At 33.3% G+C, this 23,050-nt stretch overlaps 1 protein-coding gene across 5 annotated transcripts in view; it reads right to left on the minus strand.

Annotated features, from left to right (window-relative positions):
* Positions 1 to 23,050, minus strand: part of GLRB (glycine receptor beta) — an 85,569-nt gene that overhangs the window by 14,674 nt on the left and 47,845 nt on the right. For all 5 annotated transcript variants that reach the window (XM_070608814.1, XM_070608818.1, XM_070608815.1 and 2 more), the window contains 4 exons: positions 14,833 to 15,062; positions 14,643 to 14,725; positions 12,941 to 13,081; positions 7,875 to 8,027 (listed from right to left, as the gene is read on the minus strand). In XM_070608814.1, the coding sequence (XP_070464915.1) occupies positions 7,875 to 8,027; positions 12,941 to 13,081; positions 14,643 to 14,725; positions 14,833 to 15,062 (607 nt within the window). The remainder of the gene's footprint in view (positions 1 to 7,874; positions 8,028 to 12,940; positions 13,082 to 14,642; positions 14,726 to 14,832; positions 15,063 to 23,050) is intronic.

A 23,050-nucleotide genomic window follows, 5' to 3' on the forward strand; every position in this document is an offset into this window, starting at 1 on the left:
GGAAGGATTTTGGAGAAAACATTTTAAAAGACTTGGTTACTGACAAAAGGATGGAGGAAAAGATTGAGACAAAGTTCTGAATAGAATAACTGAAAAAATGGAAGGAGGAGACCATGGACAAGATGATGACTTGGGTATGAAAACACTGAGTCAGTTTAGATAAAGACCAAGAAACACACAACAGATGACCATGATACAGCACAGTGCACTTGAGAACTTTTTTAAAAAGAAGGATTAGTCAATAACATTCAGATGGAGGTCAAGTGGAAAAAGGAGACTTTGTGAGACAAAGATGCTCGAGTGTCAGAAAAAGGGGATTAAAGGAACAGAGACGGGATTGCCTTTTTAACAGAAGGATACAACATTAATGGATGTGGGGGGAAAGGAGAGGTATTTATAATTCCAGACATTAAGTTAAAAAAGCATGGTAGTCTATTCTATTAAGATTTTTATCATTTCAAAGATGTAAGAATAGAAATGGAGATAAGTTAAGGAAGAGGAGGCATGAACATCTTCTGGAAATCATGAGCCTAATCTTCAGGAAATCATGTTAAAACAGAAAACATCCATTTGTTTTGTTCATCCTAAAATAAGAAATCTGAGCAAATAACATTAAGTTTAGATTTCAAATCAGAGAAAATGTCTTAAAATTCATATATCTCTTAGAACTAGATGTGAGGTCTACATCTATTAAAAGGTAAAGCTAACAAATAATATAAATTAGAGTATTAATATGTAAAAAGGTTGAACTGAACAAAAACCTGTATAAACAATTCAGGGTGAAAGAAAAAGTTATTTAGCTAATCAAAATGAAGAATTTTATAGTGATAAAATCATCTCAATTATTCAAAAGACCACTCTTTATAGTGAACTCTGATTGACTATGAGATGTCTTGTTAACCAATCTCAGAGGAGAAATCTGCCAAACAATGCATAGCATATACACTAGCAATGTATTGATGACAAGAGGAAGACCAAAAACTAGAAAATAAAAACCAAAAGAAAGAAAAAGAGGGTGAAAAAAGGAAAAGAAATGGAAGGTAGAGATAGTATGGCATTTTCTGTTAACAAATGCCATGAACCCATAGAGAAGGTCAAGGAGTAATTGCAAGTGTGCACATACCAACTACCATCTAAACTCCAACTAATTCTTATCTCATACTGAGATAAACTATTCACCAAATTGTATATATGGAATCATGATGAATAAAATGAAAATTCATTTGGAAGTACCCCTAAGTTATATTAGCATATCATTTCATAATGCTTTAATCAAAGAATACTAAAAAGAAAACTATTGGGGCCCGTCTGGTGGCATTGTAGCTAAGTTCACACACTCCACTTGGCAGCCCAGAGTTTGCAGATTCGGATCCGACGCATGGACCTAGCACTGCTTGTCAAGCCATGTTGTGGCAGTATTCCACATAAAGTGGAGGAAAATTGGCACAGATGTTAGCTCGGTGACAATCTTCCTCAAGCAAAAAGAAGAGGATTCGCAACAGATGTTAGCTCAGGGCCAATATTCCTCGCAAGAAAAAAAAAAAAGAACGAACGAAAATAAAACTATTACTATCATATGGCAATCGAAAAATATCTATTGACATTTTGGGAAAAAATATTGACATTTTTGAAAGAGGTCTTTTTAATCCTTGAACGACTGCTTTAGATGATAAGAAAAGAGCACAATAAGAAAGAAAAGTATGTATATGTGGTCTACTAGCGGTCTGAATTGTGACCTGAGTTATGAATCTTTTTACATTTATGACTGAGAGTTACTTGTTAAAAAAAAATCCCTTTAGCAGAAACTCAAGTATTTTTTATGTACCAGGAAAAGGGAGTGTTATAGAATAATTTACATAGAGTATTACAGAAAGGTACTGCCATAGTTACTGGCATAGTTAATTTCCTACTCAAAGAAATAACTAAAGACAAAAAGTCTTTACCTAAATTTCATGGAGGAAGCTTTGGTGTTTGTTAATAATGGAAAAAGTAAATCAAAAAGAGACTGAGAGAAAAATAAAACTAGAATACACAACTGATTTTTTAAAAAGCCAAAAAGAGTCTAGGCAAATTAATTACTTTATGTTATATATTTTCCTCCTAACTTTTAGAAAATAAAAATTATGGGCCATAAAAAGAAGAGATTGGTAAACTGATTTTTTTGTAATCCTTTGGGAAAATGTTGGGGGGGGGGGAGTAGAAAAAAGAAAGATATGCTGAGTCAAATAGCTATATCAACTGAACATCCTGAAATTTAATCTAAGTCAGTAATATGATTTTTCTTTTTTGATAAAATTATAAATATGTATAAACCTAATAATAGAGTTTCAAAATACCTGGAGCATAATTCCATAAATATAGTTGGAGATTTTAACAACTCTCTCACCAACAGCTGTAATCACTAGACAAAAGACATAAAAGATTTCAACAGCACTATCAACCAATTTGACTCCACTAGTATTTACAAAACACTACTCTCAATAATGACAAATATACCTTGCAAGTGCACATGGTTTGGTTACTTGGAGGCACATGCTGGTCTAGGCCATTAAGAAAAGTCTCAACAAACAAAAGGACTGAAATCATACAGTTTATTCTCAGACAAAATTAGAAAGCAATCATATTCAGGTATTTATAAAATCCTAAGTATTTGGAAATCAAGCAAATCCATGGGCAAAAGAAGAAATTACAAGAGAAATTAGAAAATATTTTTAACTGAAAAAAGATGAAAATACAACATATCAAAATTTGTACATTATAGCTAACGTGGTATTTACAGGGAAATTTGTAACTTTAAATGCTCAGAAAAGAAGATCTAAAATCAATTATCCAAGTTCCCACTCTAAGCACCAAAAAGAGATCAAATTAAATTGAAAGTAAATAAAAAGGAAACAATAAAAAGCTAAAATCAATTAACAAAAAACAACTAGAAAAAAATAAATGAAATCAAAGCTGATATTTTGAAAAATCAAGAAAATTGATAAGCCTTTAGCTAGCATGATCAAGAAAAAGAGAATTTACAATTGAACAATATCAGGAATAAAAGCTGGGCTATCACTACAGCCAGACATTAAAAGGAAAAGTGAACATCATGAACATTTTTTGTGCTAATAATTTTTGCAACTCATATAACACTAGAAATCAATCAGCATAATTCACCAAAATAAAGAAGGGAATTCATTTAAATATTTAAATATATGGAGAAAAAGCATTTTGCAAATTAAATCAAATTTTGTCCTTCATGATAAAAAACTTGGGCCAACCAGAAAGAGAAAGGAACCTCTTCAACCTAAGATGGCTACAAAAAATCTACAGCTACTGTCACACTCAACAGTGAATGGTTCAATTATTTCTACCTAGAATCAGGAGTAAGGCAACTACCAAGAATTCTATTCAACATGGTATTAGAGGTGCTAGCCACTACAATAAGGCAAGAAAATTAAGTGTTGGGGAGTATGTGAAACAACTTGTAGGAATGCAAAATGATACCATCATTTTGATAAACACTATGGTAGTATTTTATAAAAGTAAAATATACTTTTACCTTAAAATCCAGAAATCTCATTCCTAGGTGTTTACTCAAGAGTATAGAAAACATATGTCCAACCAGAGACTTGTACACAATTGTTCATAGCAACATTCTTTATAATAAAACCAGGAAACAACCCTAATGTCCATCAATTGCTGAATGGAAAAAAAATCTGTGGCATATTCATACTATCAAACACTATTCAACAATAAAATAGAACAAAATATGAATACAAGTCACAATATAGATAAATCTCAAAAACAGAAATATGTCCCTATCCTCTAGATTTTGTTTAATTAGTGTGGCTAGAGATAAACATGCCAACATGCTGACTGATCTCACTTGAAATTTATAATCACTAAGCTCAAGAAGTCCATAATCCTACCATGTATAACGTGTTTCCCTTGTCTATTCACTGCTTTCTCTCTCTTCAAACCCACAATACTACTCTATCCCACTTGCAACTCATAATCTTGTGTCCTATTTCAATGAGAAAACAAAATCATTTGCAAGCCCTTACTACCATATCTACTCACCTATCTCTGTCTACACCCATACACTCTGCCTTCTCTCCTGATACTACAGACCAGGGGTCAGTAAACTGACACAGGGCAAATCTGGCCCACCACCTATTTTTATAAATAAAGTTTTATTGGAACACATCCACATTCATTCAGTTATGTATTGTCTAAGACTGCTTTAGCACTATAACAGCTGATTTAGGAGTTGCACCAGAAACCATACGGCCCACAAACCTGAAATTTTTACTATCTGGCCTTTTACAGAAGGAGTTTGCTGATCTTTGGGACAAATCCACTTTGTCCTAGCAAAGGCCAATCTCTCTATTTCTTAGATCTCATCCCTTCTCATGTCTCAAAGATGCTGCTCCTGCACTTCTTACATCTCTCAATTTTTCCATCACTATTGGTTGTTTTCTACCAAAAATAACATGGTATGATTTTTCCCACCTTACAAAACAGAAACAAGAAATGCTTTCAACTGCTGTTCTCAACCAGCTATTTCCCCATTCTCTTTTTCTTTTTACAGCTAACATAACAATCTCTAAGAGTTCTTTATACTGGATGTCTCTAGTTCCTCCCCTCCTGTTCTCTCTTGAAGTCACTTAAATCAGGCTTTCCGCCTCTCCTCACTCTATGGAAACTGTCCTTGTCATGGACACCAGTGATTCCTCAAGGCTGATAAATCCAATGGCAATCTTTAGCCCTAACCTTACTTGATTTGCAAGCAGTTTGGTTGATCACTCCCTTCACCTAGAAATACTTTCTCTACTTGGCTTCTAGGAAACCATATCATACTGGTTGCTCCTCATCTTCTCAGTCCCAAGTCTAACCCTTAGACTTCTCTACCTACACTCCAGTCTCATTGCTGCACAGATCAACTATATTATCACAAATCTTAAATTCTTACCTCCAGGCTTGATCTCTCCAAGAAACCCCAGACTTATATATCCCACTGCCTATCGGATATCTCTACCTATGAGACAGCTCAAACTTAACATGTCCAAAACCAAGCTCCTGGTTTGCTCACTTTCTCAAAGCTACTTTACAGGCAGTTTTTCCCATCTCAGTTAATGGAAATTTCATCTTTCTAGTTTCCCCACCAAAAAAAATTTGAAGTCAGCCTTGATTCTTTCTTAAATCCCATATACAACACAGCTACAGATCTCTTTATCTCTACCATATCCTTCATCTGCTTATGAGCACCTCTGCTACCACCCTCTGGCCCCACCCTGATTGTCTCACATGGATTATTAAAACAGCTCCCTAATTGCTCTCCTTGCTTCCATCCTTGCCCCCTTTCAGTCTGTTCTGAACAAAGTAGGCAAAGGGAACCTGTTAAAATTTAAATCAGATCATGCTTAAAAGCCCTCAGGGACTTCACATTTCACTCTGAATAAAAGCCAAAATAATCAGAACTCCTTAGGAGACCTTACATGGCCCACGCCTCACTATTGTTATCTTTCTGACCTCATCGATAATCTTCCTTTCACTCATTCTGCTCCAGTCACACTGGTCTTCTTTGTTCCCACAATACCCCAAGCATGCTCCTGCCTCAGGACTGCTGCCCTTGATGATCACTATCCCGGCCCACTCTTTCCTATACAACCACGATGATTCACTTTTTCACCCTATCCTGTCTTTATCCAATATCCCTTTCTCACTGAGGCAATTCCTGACAAGCAGGCCTGAATTCTTTATCCCTATACCATCATCTTATATATTATACAGTATACTTATTTGGTGTCTGTTTCTTCCCAGGAGAATATAAGCTTATTAAGGCTAAGAGTTTTTCTTTCTTTATTTATTTTATTAACTTTTACTAGCTATTTACTTTATTAACTATATCCCCAAATTCTTGACTATTACGTAGTACATAGTTGGCACACAATAAATATCTGTTGAATCAAAATGTGTAAAAGTACTTGGTAAAGTGTAAAAAAGCAACAAAAAAGTGAGGCATACAACTAACTCCCAAATGTGTAATATGGGCTTTACTCTCTTTTTTTCAATACTCCAAGTAACCCCTTGAATATCTTTTCATCCCTGTTGACATTTCAACAGAGTACACAGAATATGTTTCAAGAGGTTAGATCGGTTTGTTGTCCAAGTTGTCAACAGCTCGTAAGCACAGAGCTGGAATTCAAACCCAAGTTTGACTCTAGAGACTGACTTTCAACCATTAAACCTTTCTGCTCCATACAACAGGTCTGCCAGATGCTAAGTGACAGCTTAGGAACTTCATAGCAGAAGTCCCACAATGAATGAGGATTTATAGAGAAAAATCCTTTAAGGATATGTCAGGGATTGGGCTGTCTCTGAAGGACCCTTGGAAGCCTGCCATTTCAATTTATATCACTCCATGAGAGTAAGATATTTCTAACAAACAAAAAAATTGGCTATTTGCGGGAAGTATATAATATTTTTGACAAGTCTTAGAACTCAAGTGTATGTTTTCTGGGTGTTTTATTCCTAGTACAATACACCACATTGCTAATTCTCATCTCTTAAAGGAATTAATCTATAAGTTGTCATTGTCTTCATTACAGATACATAACCCTTAGGATGAAATTTCCCACATTTTTGGTTATTAAGATATAGATTTGGTCTTTGTAGTTTTTATTAGATGTAAACCACCAAATTTCTTATTCAGATAAAATTGTCATTTTTATTGCTTCTTTCCTGGTGTCCTACTCTTGAAAATCTGTATTTCATTTAACTTCTCCAATTAGTCAGGAGGGAGATTTGCACAAGGCCTTTGTGATGGAGTTAAAAATGAAATGCTGCAACCAATAGGTCACCAAGAGGTCAGACGTATCCCAGCCTTACCTACATAAGTTCCAGGTGAGATTCAGAAAACACACACACACGCACAAAGTAATGAAAAATATGAAAACCTGCCAAGCAAAACTTGTTGTTACAATGTCCTTATTTTGAAGTTTATTCACTTTACTCATAAGAAGTACTCTTGAATATTTCCCCAAGCAAATACTTTTTAACCCCTATGCAGACACAGCGTTCGAGTTTGGCTAATGATGTTTCTATGTCACATAGCATTAAAAATAACAAATTTTATTAAATGAATAACCAGCCCTTGCTCTCTCTAGCCACTCCTGATGATACAGCAGACAGTAATTGATGTTTAGGAAAATGATGTTGTCTTTTTTTTTTTTCCTGAGGAAGATTCACCCTGAGCTAACATCTGTGGCCATCTTCCTCCTTTTGCTTGAGGAAGATTTGGCCTAGCTAACATCTGTGCCAATCTTCCTCTATTTCATATGTGGGTTTCTGCCACAGCATGGCTGATGAGTGGGTAGGTCCGAGCCCAGGATCCAAATCTGTAAACTCGGGCAGCTGAAGTGGAATGCGTGAACTTAACCACCAGGCCATGGGGCCTAGCTAAGTCATTTTTAAGAAGATAAGTTATATTACATATTCCCTGGTTAAGAGTATGAGATAATATATAATACTATTTAGAAAGATTTCCATCAAAATAGTTATTTGTTTTTAAGTTTGCACTATTGGGGATTTTAGACTTTAGTTATCTGTGAAAATCACTTTAATAATTATTTCATGAGAGTCAAAGTAGGATAGGTTAACTTTAAAATATCCAGAGGACAGGAAAAAAGAAAAACCAGTTTAATTATAGAGTGCATAAACATTGAGAAAATCTAGTTCAAAGTCAAGTTTTGAAGAAAGTCTAAAAACAAACAAAAAAAGTTTGCCATCAATCCCAAAACTCATTGTTTCAAAGAGTTGATTATATTGTTAGTTATATAAAGACATAAGACATTCCTGACATGAGAGAGAAGCATGAAACACTTTACCCAGGGGCACTCTGGCAGCACTTGCGTCCGGGTTGATCCAGAAGGAAAGCCAGGAGAGAACCACAATCAGCAGGGTCGGGGCATAAACACCCATCATGTAAAACCCGACCTGTCTCCTTAGGGTGAAGATGACTTCCACACACGTGTAGTACCCTTTCAGAAACAAACATGAAAAGTCTGAGCTTCTCACCCACATACAACTGCAAAAAGCAATAAGCCACCTATAAATTATGTCACTTCTATTCAAGGCAATTTCACAAAGGAAACTCCATAAAAACAGTTTTCCTGTAAATATATATAATTTATATGATCTAAAAGGATGGCATTACGGGACCTGTTTCATTGACCTTTCACAGCTTCCTTATGACATTGAGAAATAGACACTACGTACTGCTCCACTATGTCAGTATCTTGGCTTTCCAGTCTATTTTTCAGAGAATTTGCAATGAACTTAAACTTTTCATTACCCAGGGGTACCCTAGAGCAAATGATCTAAAGGAGTCATATAGGGAGTAGTAAATCAAAGTAGAACAAGTCTAAAGAGAAACACTCCTGGACTTCACATCGTCAGTAAAATTTTTCAGCCATGTGTACCATTTATTATGTAGAATGGACGGCATTCTACAAAAACTCACATGCATATTTCAATCTTAAACAATTAAGAAACTATTGGAGGTAAACATTAGCAAGGATAAGAAATAAGTGTTTTCAATCTATATAGATAAAAGATTATAAAGTACAAACTTCTGACATTCTCTCAATCCTCTCCCCTCCTCCACTCCGGGCCCTCAAACATCCTCTCATTGAGAGAAAAGACTTCATTTTCACAAGCTGAGACAAAAGCAGAAATTGTTTCACAGCATAATTCTAGAGCTGCCATGACATCAGCTGGTTTCCCAAATTAATCACAAATTATGAGCAGCCTCATAATAGCCTTCGCTGACTTGAGAAAGAAGATAGGTGACACAAATATTCTTCTAGCACTGGAATAAAAGAGACATTTCCAGATGTTTGAGAATTTTTTTAAAACGTTTTGATCCTTTCAGTTAGCAAAGCAAATAAAATAATGCCTGAAGTGCTTAATTTAGATAAAAATGTCATTTACCATTCAGCAAAAGTAAGGTTATGCATACATACCAAAAAGTTAAAATATTTCCAAGTGTGTTCAGCTTACACTGTACATAATTATCTTAAAATGTTGAAACAAATAAATGAATGAAGAGTGAATAAACGAAATAATTACAGGGAAAAGGACAATATTACTCTTTACTATTTTAGACTTTAAAAGTTATTTTTATCTATTTTTCCTAGTTGGGAAGAATATATATACTTCTGATGCTACAATAATCTTCATATTTATTCATTAATGGTTGCAAACCATAGGGTCTTAATAAAAGAATGGCCATTCACATCCTTTTATCAAATAACTTAGATTAGAAACCCATCCTTTTTCCAATGTGGATTATAATCATTGATACCTCTGAGAGATTAGAAAGATATTAGGGCTAACATGTAACAAAAATAAATAGTTGATTTGAACTGAAGTAAATTCTAATTATGTCAAATATTTCCATACTAAATCATAAAACAAGAAATGTAGAGTGTCTTTCTTTTAATTTTAATTTCATTAAATTTTAAATTTAATTTCATTAAAACTAGGCAATTTCAATTGTGCACAGGTTTTAAAAATATAAGAAAGGCAAAACAATGACAAATTTCCCTCCCTTTTCAGTTCCCCACCACTCATCTTAACTTCCTGCCCAGACAAACGAGAACATATGTTTCTAACTAACAATCATGTGCAAAATTTCCAAAATATAATCTTTCATTACCACAATAAACTCAATTGCCACAATTAAGACAGCTCACAATATTTCCTAAAAGTGGTTCTGAAGTACCTCATTTTGTAATAGCATCATTTACTCAATTTAATTTTATATTCACCAAGTGCACACAAAATGGAGGACATACATGTGCTTATTTTGTATTTTTAGGTAGCCTAAGTTGTCACAAATATTATAACGATTTACTATAAAGTTGCTCACTTTAAAATGAATTTTTGCATTCCATCCCGCGATGTTTAAATGACAGCCTCACTAACCCGAGTCCTGTAATCTGAAGCACGTTTCCACCAGTCCCTTAACAAAGGCACCCACAAGCGAGTGGAGCTTCCCAAGACGTGGATGCATTCAGCGTTAAATACATGGTTGGATATTACAGAGATTTGCTCGATAAACTTTTATGAGAAACATTTCTTGGTCTTTTCCTGGTATTGTTATATTTATGAGAGGCAGGTGGGCAGCTAATTGATATAAATGTTCATTGGCAAATTCAATTTACTTTCTATTTCCTGTGAGGTTTTATTTCATTATTATTCCTCAGGTTTCCAATTTAAGAATTTTTGTATACATTTCTCCACCCTTGCAATTTCTACAATTATTTAAAAAATGTAATTTTTAATGAAGTTAAAGCCGAATCATTATTTCTAATTATTTCTGTACAAATTAAAGAAAACATTGGTCATCATTTTATATATGTTGCTCTCTATATCTTTTCCACTATTCTACATTGTTAAGCATTCCATATATTTTGAATGTTCTGTTTTCCTAAATATCTTTCTAAATATTATCTAAATATTAAAATGTTTTACTTATATTCATATGATTCACGTCAATGCTGATAAAGCATGCTTACTGAAACATAGTAAGTGCCAATTATTACTATGTTAGCCATAAGTCTTTTTGTTATTTTCTGTAGCTAATGAGATATCCGTGACTTATTTACAATAACTCAAAAAAAAATCACACAAAAAATCTATGAAACATTTGTTTATCATAAATCTTGAGTAATTCCCCAAATACTGTCTACCACAGCACATCTTCTTATTTCCTTCTTAGAACTGAAATGACTTATATTTACTTCTCTACCATAATAGAATATGAATCTATGAAAGGGCAAAGATCTCTTTTATTCACTGCAGAGTCCCCCAAGTAGAGACTTTTACATGTAGGGCCTAAAGGTGAAAAAATGAACACCTCCAGATTATCAGTGCTATCACACATAAATTAGAAATAAAATTACTGTTTTATTTTCACCTCTAGATGAAGTTAAAAACATTAATAGAGGGTATTTCAAATTTCTCAAAACAATTTAGAGACTATTCATTTTCAAACATTCAGCATATAATCTGGATGTGGGTACCTATTTTCAAAGTATAATAGGACCGACTCCACAGGTGGTGTAACGACGCCAGACTCATCATCCCAACACATCACTTACTAACAGTATGTCTTGAGCAACTGTCTTTGCTTCCTCATTCTAATGGGTAAAATAGAGATAACAAAGTACTGAACTCATAGGATTGTTGTGAGGATTAAATCATAGCATTCTTGCAAAGCACTTAAAACAATGCCTAACATATAGCAAGAACTCAAAAACCATCTACTAAGTATGTTTGTATACAACAATCCTAAAAGGACTTTTCTTGGCTTTCACGGTGGTTTTTTTTTTTCCTACACTATGTGAGTTGGAAAAATCCCTAAAAATTATACTCAGTGTCCTTAATTTGAATGAGGAGTACAAAGAGGAATATTATGCCTAGCGCCATGGCTGACACTGATTTGCCTGGTCACATTCAATAAGTCATTCAGTCACCCTGCATCTCAGTTATTTTTGTGGTAAATAGAGGAGCTGGCTCAGATTTATCATTAAGATCACTTCCATATCTAATAATCTACATATCTATGACTTCTTCATTGAGAACTTTGATGGTCAAATTTTAAGAGCTCTCAGTTTTTCCATTTAAAAAACTTGATAATTCCTTTAGCAGTGTATTTGTTTATTATCTCTCTTGTCCTAATATACTATAAGCTTTATAAGAGAAGGGACTATTTACATATAAATGTTATATAATCTGTTAATTCATTTGAAGGTCAGGAACAACAGATGCTTGAGCTAACTTTATCTCCAAGTTGCCTAGTGTTGCATACATTATAACACTGTAAATATGCAAATATTCATGCTACCTCTCATTTTAATATCAACAGGAATATTTTAAATTCTATTTTGTCCCTGATGATGTCATGATGGCAGCATTTTAGTTCAAACATCTGATCTCTCTAAATTCTACACAATTACATTATACATTTTTATTTTTGTAAAGTCAACATAAATGTTGCAAAAAACTTAAACTTTAATTATATTTATTCCTGAATATCTTTGCTGTAATTTACTTACTGATAAAGAATTACAATGTTGTGGTAATTTACAAGTTGAACTAATCATTAGTATGACTGTAATGATCAAAATTCAATCATCTTTTTCTTTACACTGCTAAAGGAACTAACACTATATTTAATATCTACAACGCTCAATAATCTATAACTACCAGTAGAGACTCAAAGGTTGAATACTAATCATATTATGAAAGTATTGATCAGTAATACTGTATTTTCATTTCTGCAAAGCTTGATGTAACTTAATGAATGAGGTTAATTTCTTGAGCTTTTCATAATTGGCTGTTCCATAACCTAGGCCATGAATATAATACAAGGAATATTTACTAATGTTCAATTATTTCACATGCTTATTGCTTTCTGCACAGCATAAAGATCAATACTTTTTAAAATTAAGAATATGGGTCAACCAACATCCAATAACTGCCCCAAAGACAACAGATGAGTACATATATATAGACTACATTGTTTATATCCATAATGTTTGGCCTTAAACTGAATCTTGCCAGAAGTAGAATTTCTTGGCGATATCTAAGAAAACCACTGCTTGGGAGAGTTCATATTACTAAAAACAAAAAATTGACAACCTCTTTTTATCCAGAAGTACATAAAGAGAAGCAAAACTATCTACTAATAAAAAATTAAAAGAAAAACTTTACTGGATGTACTTTTATGAAAGATTTAAATATATGAATTTAAAGATAAACTACTTATAAACACTGAACTTATTTTTTAACTAGTTTTCTTCTATTCTGTCCTTAGTGTATATTAATATTAAAGTGAATCCTTCAAATAGCACTTAGCTTTGTTTAATTTAAAGAATTTACTTACCAGTGCCTTTGTAGTATTTTGTACAGTTACCATATTCAATATCCTCCTTTTTAATATCAAATTGAGGCAAGGCAATTTTTTCTAACTGAACAGGATCCCCTGACTGCCAGATAAATCGTAAATCATCAGTTGTGTAACCAACTATAAACAAAAGTAAATAAATAAAAATATTAGTTTGAAATATAATTGTTAATCCTTTCTTAATATTTTAATGATCCAAATATTAAACATAGAAATGATAAGATGAGGCCCTTTCTATAAAAATTTTTTGTAAAATGTAAAGAGGTAAAATCTATGGCCACTAATGAAAACATTAGCACAAAAGTTAACACACAATTGGCTTAAAGAAAGAACAAGCTGAAATAATTAGCATACTGCAAATAGTTAAAACCCTAGAGTGTCATGGAATAGTACATTTCTGTATGTCAGAATTCTAAACTGTCATCAATAAAAAAGAACTAAATAAGTGATACTAGTTCTCTGAATGCATGTATTTACAACCATGAATATGCTACCTGAAAATTCTTAAGGAAACTTGAGCACCAAAATACTTATTTTGTTTTTTTTGAAGAAAGAACTACCAACTTCCCTTAAGGAGCTGCATTGCCACAGGAGAGCCTTAAAACAGTCCATCAAGTGGACATCATTACAACATCCTGAGCCACACATTTTGGCCTTAGGTAATGTGGCTACAATTCAAGGATCCTACGGGGTTTTACAGCAGATAGTAGTTTACCATCTGACTCTAAAGTACATGCATTTTCTAAAGCAATATTTGAGTGCATCTAGTAATAGAACTGAATGTAAATACAAGATGGAATTTATTATACAAATACATATTGACATAGGCACGCACATACACAACACATACAAAAACATACATACATACACTGACATCCGTAAAATCTGATTTTACAGTTAGAAAGCAATCAAAATTATTCAAATTTAGGATCCAGGTCAGTAAAGCAAAAAGAAAAAAACCAACAAATAACCACTAGGTAACTTTAAACCATATCATCTAGCAAGTATATGTAACACATTTTACAAGGTTATTATTCTTTACCCTCTGCAGAAATAGGTCATGGTATATAGGTATTCAGGCTAAAGATTTCTTCCCTTAGCGTTAATTTTTCAAATTTTATTTCCTACTTTTAATTTCAAAAGATAAGCATCATAGAAAATTAATTATTTTATAAATAATCATTTCAATTAATACACCTAGCGCATCTTTTATAAACTGAAAACAATGTTAATATAGAAAATCCAATTTTGTAAAAAAATGGTTTTTTTACATTTATTTAAAAATGAATACTTGGTAAGATTTAGAGAATATTTTTCAATATTTTCCAAATTTTCTGCTCTGAAAATGTGGTTTTAACCTCATAAAAATTATTAGAATATCATTTTCTTCTTTACTTTGCCTAATCACTAATTCAGATGAGGATGGCAATTGGAATAAATTAGAAGTGTACAACTACATCCACTTAACTGAAATCAAAGACTAGTACCAAAAGGATCTATCTTAGTACAAATTCATACAGAAAAAGAATAACTATAATTTCCCTACATAAATTATTCTAATAACTATTTATAATCAAAAGCATTAGTTTTACTATTGTTATCTAAGATATTAGTAGAATGTATTGCCTAAAAATTTTAAGCATTTTTATTTCTGTAGTCACTTAGGGTCTCATTTACATACAGCTCTCAAGTTGCATCTTGCAACGTTGTGTATCCATGGGAAACAAGGTCAAGTCCAAAGGGCATGAAAGAGTAATAGATAACCTGAAAGTAGAAACAAAGGTCTTAGAAGTTGTTTAATATATTTCTCTGCGATATACTGATTTTAAAAGGAAAATATAAATCTACAAATATTAAAGATAAAAGAGTACCTCATGCTGACAAGGACATCTCCATCTCGAAAAATAAAGAGGAGGATATTTTCCTGGGTTACATCATGAAAATTAGCACTTTTTTCATTTGCAAAAAATAAATCAGGTTTCCATAGACACTTGTACATTGTGGGATCCACTGTCAGTGCATCTGAGCCCCGAAAATCACTGGGGAGCTTCAGCCTGGGATCGTTCCATTTTTGTCTCAGGAAGATGTTAACTCTATAGTCCTGGAAAAAAATATGTGTGCATGGGTGTGTTTATTGCTATTTTTAAGAATGTTTTCAGCACCAGAATAAAAATGCTTTCACTTATCAGCAGCACAAATACTTTTTGCTCTTCCAACATCACTAGGATCACAACAGCTCTGTCACTAAGAGCTCCATCAGCAATATAAAAAGAAGTGTGTCTCTCGAATCCCTTTCCACACACATTTCCTTAGCACTTGCTGGTTCAAATATCAGAATATAACTTTATCAATAATTGCTTTACATTTACACAAACACCAATTATACCAATTGGTTAGTTGGTGTTATCATAAAAGCATGAGAACTGCTAAATATTACCATTATTTTCCCCAAAAAAGTAGTGTAAAATTTAGTTAAAAATAGATAAGAAGCCAAGCGAAAATATTTTCACTTGTCTTTTGCTAAGTAACAAACTACAAAAATAATTTAGATATAAAACTATATATATCATATAACATTATATATAACATATATAATGTGTATATTCTTGAGAAGGAAAAAGAAAACCTATCCTTGACCACTCATACATGTAAATGATTACAGAGAGAATGAGCTGGTCAAATGAGATTTGAATTATGCAAAACAGATGAGAGTACATGCAAAATTTGTAAATGTTATGTTATATTCAACTATGGTAGAAAAATCTTTTGAAATCCACTAAATAGCTGATTGTTTCACTTTAGTTTTATCCCTAGCTACAACAGTTTTAATTTTAAACCTTTGTAAAAATTGAATTATATCAAGACATATAGATTTTAAGATTATGTGAACCTAGGGGCATGTTTAATACCTTAACACACTTTATATTTGCCACTGAAATGGGGTTCTGACACAAATGGGTTTGTTAGTATATACAGTCAAACTCAGCATTAAGAGATCTTGCTCAGGTCTTTCAATTTTAATTTTATGTATCAAACTCAAAATATGCACAAAAGTATTCAACATAAATTGTATTTGGCTTCAGTTTCCTTATGTTCAATCACTCAAAATTCACAAAATACTATCTATCCATAGTCTTTTGACATGATCAAGATGAATTAGATCATACACTTCAAATCAAAATCCAAATAATTAAACAGGAAAAAGGGATAGATCATCTTTTAGTAAATAATAAGACCTAATACATTTCTAGGAAACCTAAATGCACATGATTTATATATATTTAAATTATAAAATAAAGCATAAGCAAGGAGCAGTGACTCTAGAAAAGCTTGGGGAATTTACTTTCTCCTCTGATCTTCCGACTCAGTGGCGTAACTGGAGAAGGGTAAGCAGGTAGTAACAATATACATTTACTGAAGTACAGACAGGGAAGTCAGATTTAATCTACCTACATCTTGCAGCTACTCTAAACTTGATGTTTATAAAAACCTCAACATACAATATAAATTGATTCTTAAAAATCATATGCAGATGGTTTTGGAGAGCCAAAGTCAAATAAATTAAAGATTATATGAGCTGACACTAAACATAGCTGCATCACTGGGGAAAAAAAAAGATAACATTTTTCTAATCAAAGGAACATGGAATCAAGGAGAGAACAAAGGAGGCCTAAAACCCTAGAAAATGTAGACCTGCATTACACAGTTACATGAACTTTCTGTCAAAATATACACATATCTTAAAATTTGTAATGGGACTTCATTTAGTGATTACTTCACATCCAACTGTGATGGTGACAACTACACAAATGAACTCAACTGTCCAAGACAAAAGCCTATCTACCTCACACAGTGAGGCTTCCAGCAGACACAACGCTGCTTCCAGGCAAAGGTTTTATCCCATCCACGCAAACATGCTTGGCGCTTCACTTAAGAAGGAATACAACCAATTTCTAATAAAATAACAATGATGCTACCTTAGGTAAAGCACATGATTAATATCCACTTGACATTACTTTGAGCACTCAACAGTATTCAATTTCAAATTATTTGCAAAAAAGATTTCCTGTAATGATCTGCCAAAATTACGGGTCTTCTAAAATTATCTACACTAAAAACTACTATATTACCTTCTCTAAATACTGTCTTACCAAGGTAAATCATCAAAAAACTACATCTTTAAATTGTTGTATTTAAAGTACACATTCGCAATACTATGACAAAATACTATGTCCTTAATTTGTTATCAAAGGTCAGTATAAAAAAGTCAGCAGATGAAGTTGCCTAAGTATCTTTTATAAACTTGTTATTAAAGCCATGGCCCACAGCTTTAATATTTTGGTCAATGACCATTCTACAAAAATAAACAAGATGAGTTTCTTCATTCTTTAATTTTTCATTTGTTTACATATTATATATATTACTATAATATCATTATACAGGTATTTATTATTTGCTAGGCATATTTAGTCTAGGTGCTTCATGAAAATACATCTATTCCTCAGAGTTTATACTATAAATGCTCTCCTGATACCCTTATATGCTTCCTATTAGGAAAGTAGGACTTAAGTATCTCATCATGTTTTTCTTTTTGTCTGGCAGCCAGGGAACTGGAAGCTAAATCCTATAACCAACTGAATTAACAATTTCTCTCTCATATCCTGGTATGACTACCATTGTATGACTCTTGCACATTTAGTCCTATTTCAGTAACTTCATTGTATTTTTTGTTATTATTATTATTATTATACACCTCAAGACCCTTCCAGAAATAGGGATGGATGAAAAATAAATAAAATAACGGTTGAGAGATTGTCATATACCTGATAAGAGTTTTTCAGCATTATTTGAATAAGCTCCTGAGCAACTTTTCCAATGTGGCTTTCAGAATCAAGATGCTTTATTTTAGCCTAATATCAGTAATAGAATGTTACATACATGTATAGAGATATAAATATTAAGACCTCATTGGTATTCTTTATCTAGACCAAAACAATTACTTTTTGGAATGTATGCTGGTTTGCTTCTCGGTAATTAATTTCTAAAAACATTCTATCAATATCTTATGATAGTATTCACGATATCTGACAAGAATTAAAACAATGCAAACTTTTAACATTAGCATATTTTTGCATAATTAAAAAAGAAGCCATCTTATAACGTTTGGGGTGGAACTTCAGAAATTAAGCCTGCATGATATTGAATTCCCCTTAAAATCTCCATACATGCACACACTCTTTTGGGACCACTATTCTATGTTCTACCTATTTCCAAATGGTATAGTTAAGTCATCTAAAATTATATAGCGAAATTATTTTGCTTTTTAAATTTTTATAGTAATCTTAATAGTATTTCTTCATGTGAAGGTCATTTTTCATTGATGTCTAACCAATGTTTCCACACAATCCAAGAAGACACTTACATGATTTATCAGTTATTAAGTTCAACGAGTTTTAATCAGCAGAAAGCTGATTAAAGCCCAACATAGTATCAGAGGCTTTGACAAAATAAAATCTATCTGTGGGAAAAATTACAAATGATATAAGAACGTTTTAATTTATAGTCAACATCCTTTTTATTCCATATAACCATCATAAATAATTTTTCCAAAAATTATGTTAATCAAATTAAAAAGCCTGGTAAAATGGACTTGGAAATATAAAGTTCTGATTCAAATCTCAGCTCTGAATCTCAGAAGCTTTGATCCTGAGCAAGTTTCTTAACCTCACTGAGCTCAGTTTCTTAAGATACATATAAAAAAATAGGACTATTAATATCCTAATGTGATAATTAAATAAAATACTCAGTATAAAAAATTAACTTAGTACCTCCTATATAAATAAGTTAGTTTCCTTTCCATTTTCTATCCTTGGAAATCCAGCCACAGATACATCATATACTTTCAGAAAACATTTATTTAAATTCCTCCTAAATCCATAGGTAATTGACAGATTGGCTCATTCATTCAGTTCCGACATTATTTATTGCCCATATATTCCTTTGCATTGTCTGGGTACTAAGGATGCAGCTGTGAATACTCCCAGACTTCATGGAAATAACTGTAGGGGATATTGACAATCAATAAACTATAAAAACATTTGACAAAGGCTGTGGAAAGTGGAACAGTTTGCAACAGGGCATCTAATCTAGACTCTGAGGATTAGTTAAAAGTAACGGAGTGAATTGACATCTATACTGAGACCTGAAGTGTCTCATAGAAGTTAAACAAGTCCAAGTCCAATTATGTCCTGCTGTGTGGCCTAAGGCAAGTTATTTAACCTCTCTGAGCCTCAAATTCCTTGTCAATAAAAAGAGCCCCCAGTTATGCCCAAGAATTAAATGAGATGCTGTACCTAAAGCATGAAATCTGGCACAAAGGGAGGACACAAAAAAGTCAACTAATTTCATTATCTGTATTACTAACATTATTATCATTATCTCTATTCTTACCACTTGGAAAAGGCCAACAGTTACCATTGACAGTATTCCTTTTCTATTGTTGTAAAGGTACTACCTCGAAGTTTTAACTGGTTACTAAACATTAAAACTGACATTAATTTTACTAAGTTTTCAAAAGCTTTTACAAAGCATTTTGTGTGTGCTAGAGGTCAAGCACTGTATCAGTTGCTAGCCTTCTAGAGATCAATAAAATACAGTCCTAGAAAATAAAGGTGAGATTTTTGGACTATTTATTCAGATTTCACCAACTTAAGACACACTGATTAATAATGACAAACTTGTTTTATGGACTAACCAAAATAAAACATCTACCAGTAATTATGTTCCAGACTAAATTTAACATTTACAAAAGAGACTCAGTTAACAATCAGTTTTACTGTGCTCTGTTAAACATTTCTTCATTCATTTGTTCATTCATTCAATAGTTAAGCATTAAGGGCTTCCTATGCTCAAAGGTCTGAGCTACTGCCTGAGAGGGATAAAAACTTGAGGTCCACACCTTCAGGAAGTGCTGATTAAACAAGTAAGGAAATAATTGGTAAGGACTCTAAAGGTGCTGATTCTTGTTGAGAGAAGAAATGATCACTTCAGACACCGGGAATCCAGAAAGGCTGTAGAATGCAAGTCTGAGGAGGCTCTCAGAGAGTTGGCAGAATTTTGCCAGGTGGTGATGTCAGGGAAGGGCAGGATTAACTACAGAGGCAAAAAATCACTACTTCTTAAGTGTTTCATCAACAACATAAAAGAATCACTAAATATCAAAATACAGAAAATGGCAGAAATAATCAGGTTCATCACTGAAAAGAAGCCAGAGCAAGAGATGGAGATTTTGGAGCAATGGGTGAAAAGGTCAAAGTTAAAAGCAAGACCAAGAAATATACAAAAGAACTCTTAAAACACAACAAGAAAACAAACAACCCCACTAAAAAATGGACCAAATATCTTAACAGACACCTCACCAAAGAAGATACACAGATGGCAAATAAGCATACGGAAAAATGCTCCACCTCATGTGTCATCAGGGAATTGCAAATTAAAACAATAATGAGATACCACTTCACACCTGTTAGAATGGTCACACTCCAGAACACTGACACCACCAAATGCAAACGATGCAAATGAGGATATGGAGCAACAGGAACTCTCATCATTGCTGGTGGGAATGCAAAATGGCACAGCCACTTTGAAAGACAGTTTGGCAGTTTCCTACAAAACTAAACATACTTTTGCCATATTGTACTCCTTGGCATTTCCCCAAAAGATTTGAAAACTTACGTCCACAGAAAATCCTGCACATGGATGTTTACAGCAGCTTTATTCATAATTACCAAAATTTAAAGTAACCAAGATGTCCTTCAGTAGGTGAGTGGATAAACTGTGGTATATTCTGACCACAGAGCATTATTCAGCACTAAAAAGAAATGAGCTATCAAGCCAGGAAAAGACACGGAGAAAATGGAAATGCTTATTTCTAAGTGAAAGAAGTCAATCTGAAAAGGCTACATACTGCATGATGCCACCAATATGACCTTCTGGAAAAGGCAAACTATGGAGACAGTAAAAAGACCAATGGTTGCCAGGGGTTAGGAAGGAGTGATGGATGAACAGGCAGAACACAGGATTTTTAAGGCAGTAAAATTCTTCTGTATGAAAGTATAATGGTGGATACATGTCATCATACTTTTGGCAAAACCCATAAAACGTACAACACCAAGAGCAAACCCTAACATAAACTACAGACTTTAGGGGATGATGTGTCAATGTAGGTCCATGGATTGTAAAAACTGCACCTCTTTGGTGTAGATGTTGATAGTGGGGAGGCTGGAGGGCATGGGCAGGGAGTACATGAGAACTCTGTACTTCCTGCTCAGTTTTACTGTGAAATCTAAAAAATAAAGTATACTTGTAAAAAGTGTATACAAAACATAGTAAACACGAAAGGAAATAAATACAAAGCTAAGAAAAATCTTTCCAAAATTTGGAGATAAGACAAAAAGATTATTGTCTGCCCTTTCAATATTATACTAAAACAGTGTCTAACAAGCCTACCTAAGGGTTGCATGATTCTCTAGGAAAATATAACTTTGTACAACTTGCCATTTTCTATTGATTAGGGCCCAGACTCTGCAAAATTAGATAACTTATAGAAAATTGATGAATTACAAACGATTTTTGTCTGGTAGAGATGCAAATGATTTCTGTCAGGTAGAAAAAATATTCCCAAAAATTATGCCTTTATTGTCCTGTGGAACATTAACAAGTCTGTATCTAATTTAGCAATCTAATTATTTCAGCATTCTTTTTAAAAAATATACTGGCACCTGAGCTAACATCTGTTGCCAATCTTCTTTTTTTCTTCTTCTTCTTCTCCTCTCCAAAGCCCCCCAGTACACAGTTGTATATTCTAGTTGTAGGTCCTTCTGGTTCTGCTATGTGGGATGCTGCCTCAGCGTGGCTTAGTGAGCCATGCTAGGTCCACACTCAGGATCCGAACCAGCGAACCCTGGGCCGCCAAAGCAAAGCACACGAACTTAACCACTCGCCCATGAGGCAGCCGAATAATTTCAGCATTCTTTCTTTCGCTTCAGTCTCTTAAATTCTCCATTGAATCAGCTTTTGTATCCTGCTGGATCCCACATTAATGAGTCAAATAAATCACTGACATGTCCTCATTATATGTATGTTTTTAACTTTTTAAAAATTATTTTTTGTTCTCAAAAAGTTAAACATAAAAATACCATATGATCCAGAAATTCCACTTCCAGGTATATACCTGAAAGAATTGAAAGCAGAGACTCCAACAGATAATTTTACACCCATATTCATTGCAGTATTATTCACAATAGCCAAAAGGTAGAAACAACCCGAATGTCCATCAACAGATAACTGGATAACCAAAATGTGATATATACATATGCACACTATGGAATATTATTCAGCCATAAAAAGGAATGAAATTCTGTTACATGTTATGACATGAATGAACCCTGAAAACATAACCCAAAAAAATCAAGACTAATGGAGAGTTTGTCCAAAAGTACTAATTAGAGTAGGAATTCAGGGTAACAAGCAAGCATTTCAAGGGTAGGGTAGAAGACTGGGAGGAAGAAATGTGATTTCACCAAACTAAAGGGGCAAAAGCTTTGAGATGGTCAAGAGCAGCAAGTGCCATAGAGGGTCAAGTACAATCAAACTGAATACTTTCAGCAAATGAGAAAGCCAGTGAAGATTTTAGCAAAAACATTTTTGGTAGAGTGGTATATCCAAAGCAAGATTACAGAGGACTAAGACTCGAACAGAGGACAAAGTTGCCTATCTATAAGACGGAAATAATAATAATACACCAAACAACATAGGGTTTCATAAGGATTAACTGTGATAATATATATATATATAAAGTCCGTGAATGGCACTTGGCCATATTAAGGACTAACAAACATTTTATCTTATTAGGATATATACTTTATGTTATTGTTACTATTTTATAATGTTGGTAATAGTGATTAGTATGTTTTGCTTCAAAATAAAATTCTACATATAGTGTAACTCATTGTTTGCTCTGTACTGTGCTGATTGGCCAATAATTCTTCTCAACAGTAGCGCACTTCTAGGTCACAAATTTTGAAACAA

This window comes from Equus przewalskii, chromosome 2 (genome assembly GCF_037783145.1).
Source record: "Equus przewalskii isolate Varuska chromosome 2, EquPr2, whole genome shotgun sequence".
Classification (NCBI taxonomy): domain Eukaryota; kingdom Metazoa; phylum Chordata; class Mammalia; order Perissodactyla; family Equidae; genus Equus; species Equus przewalskii.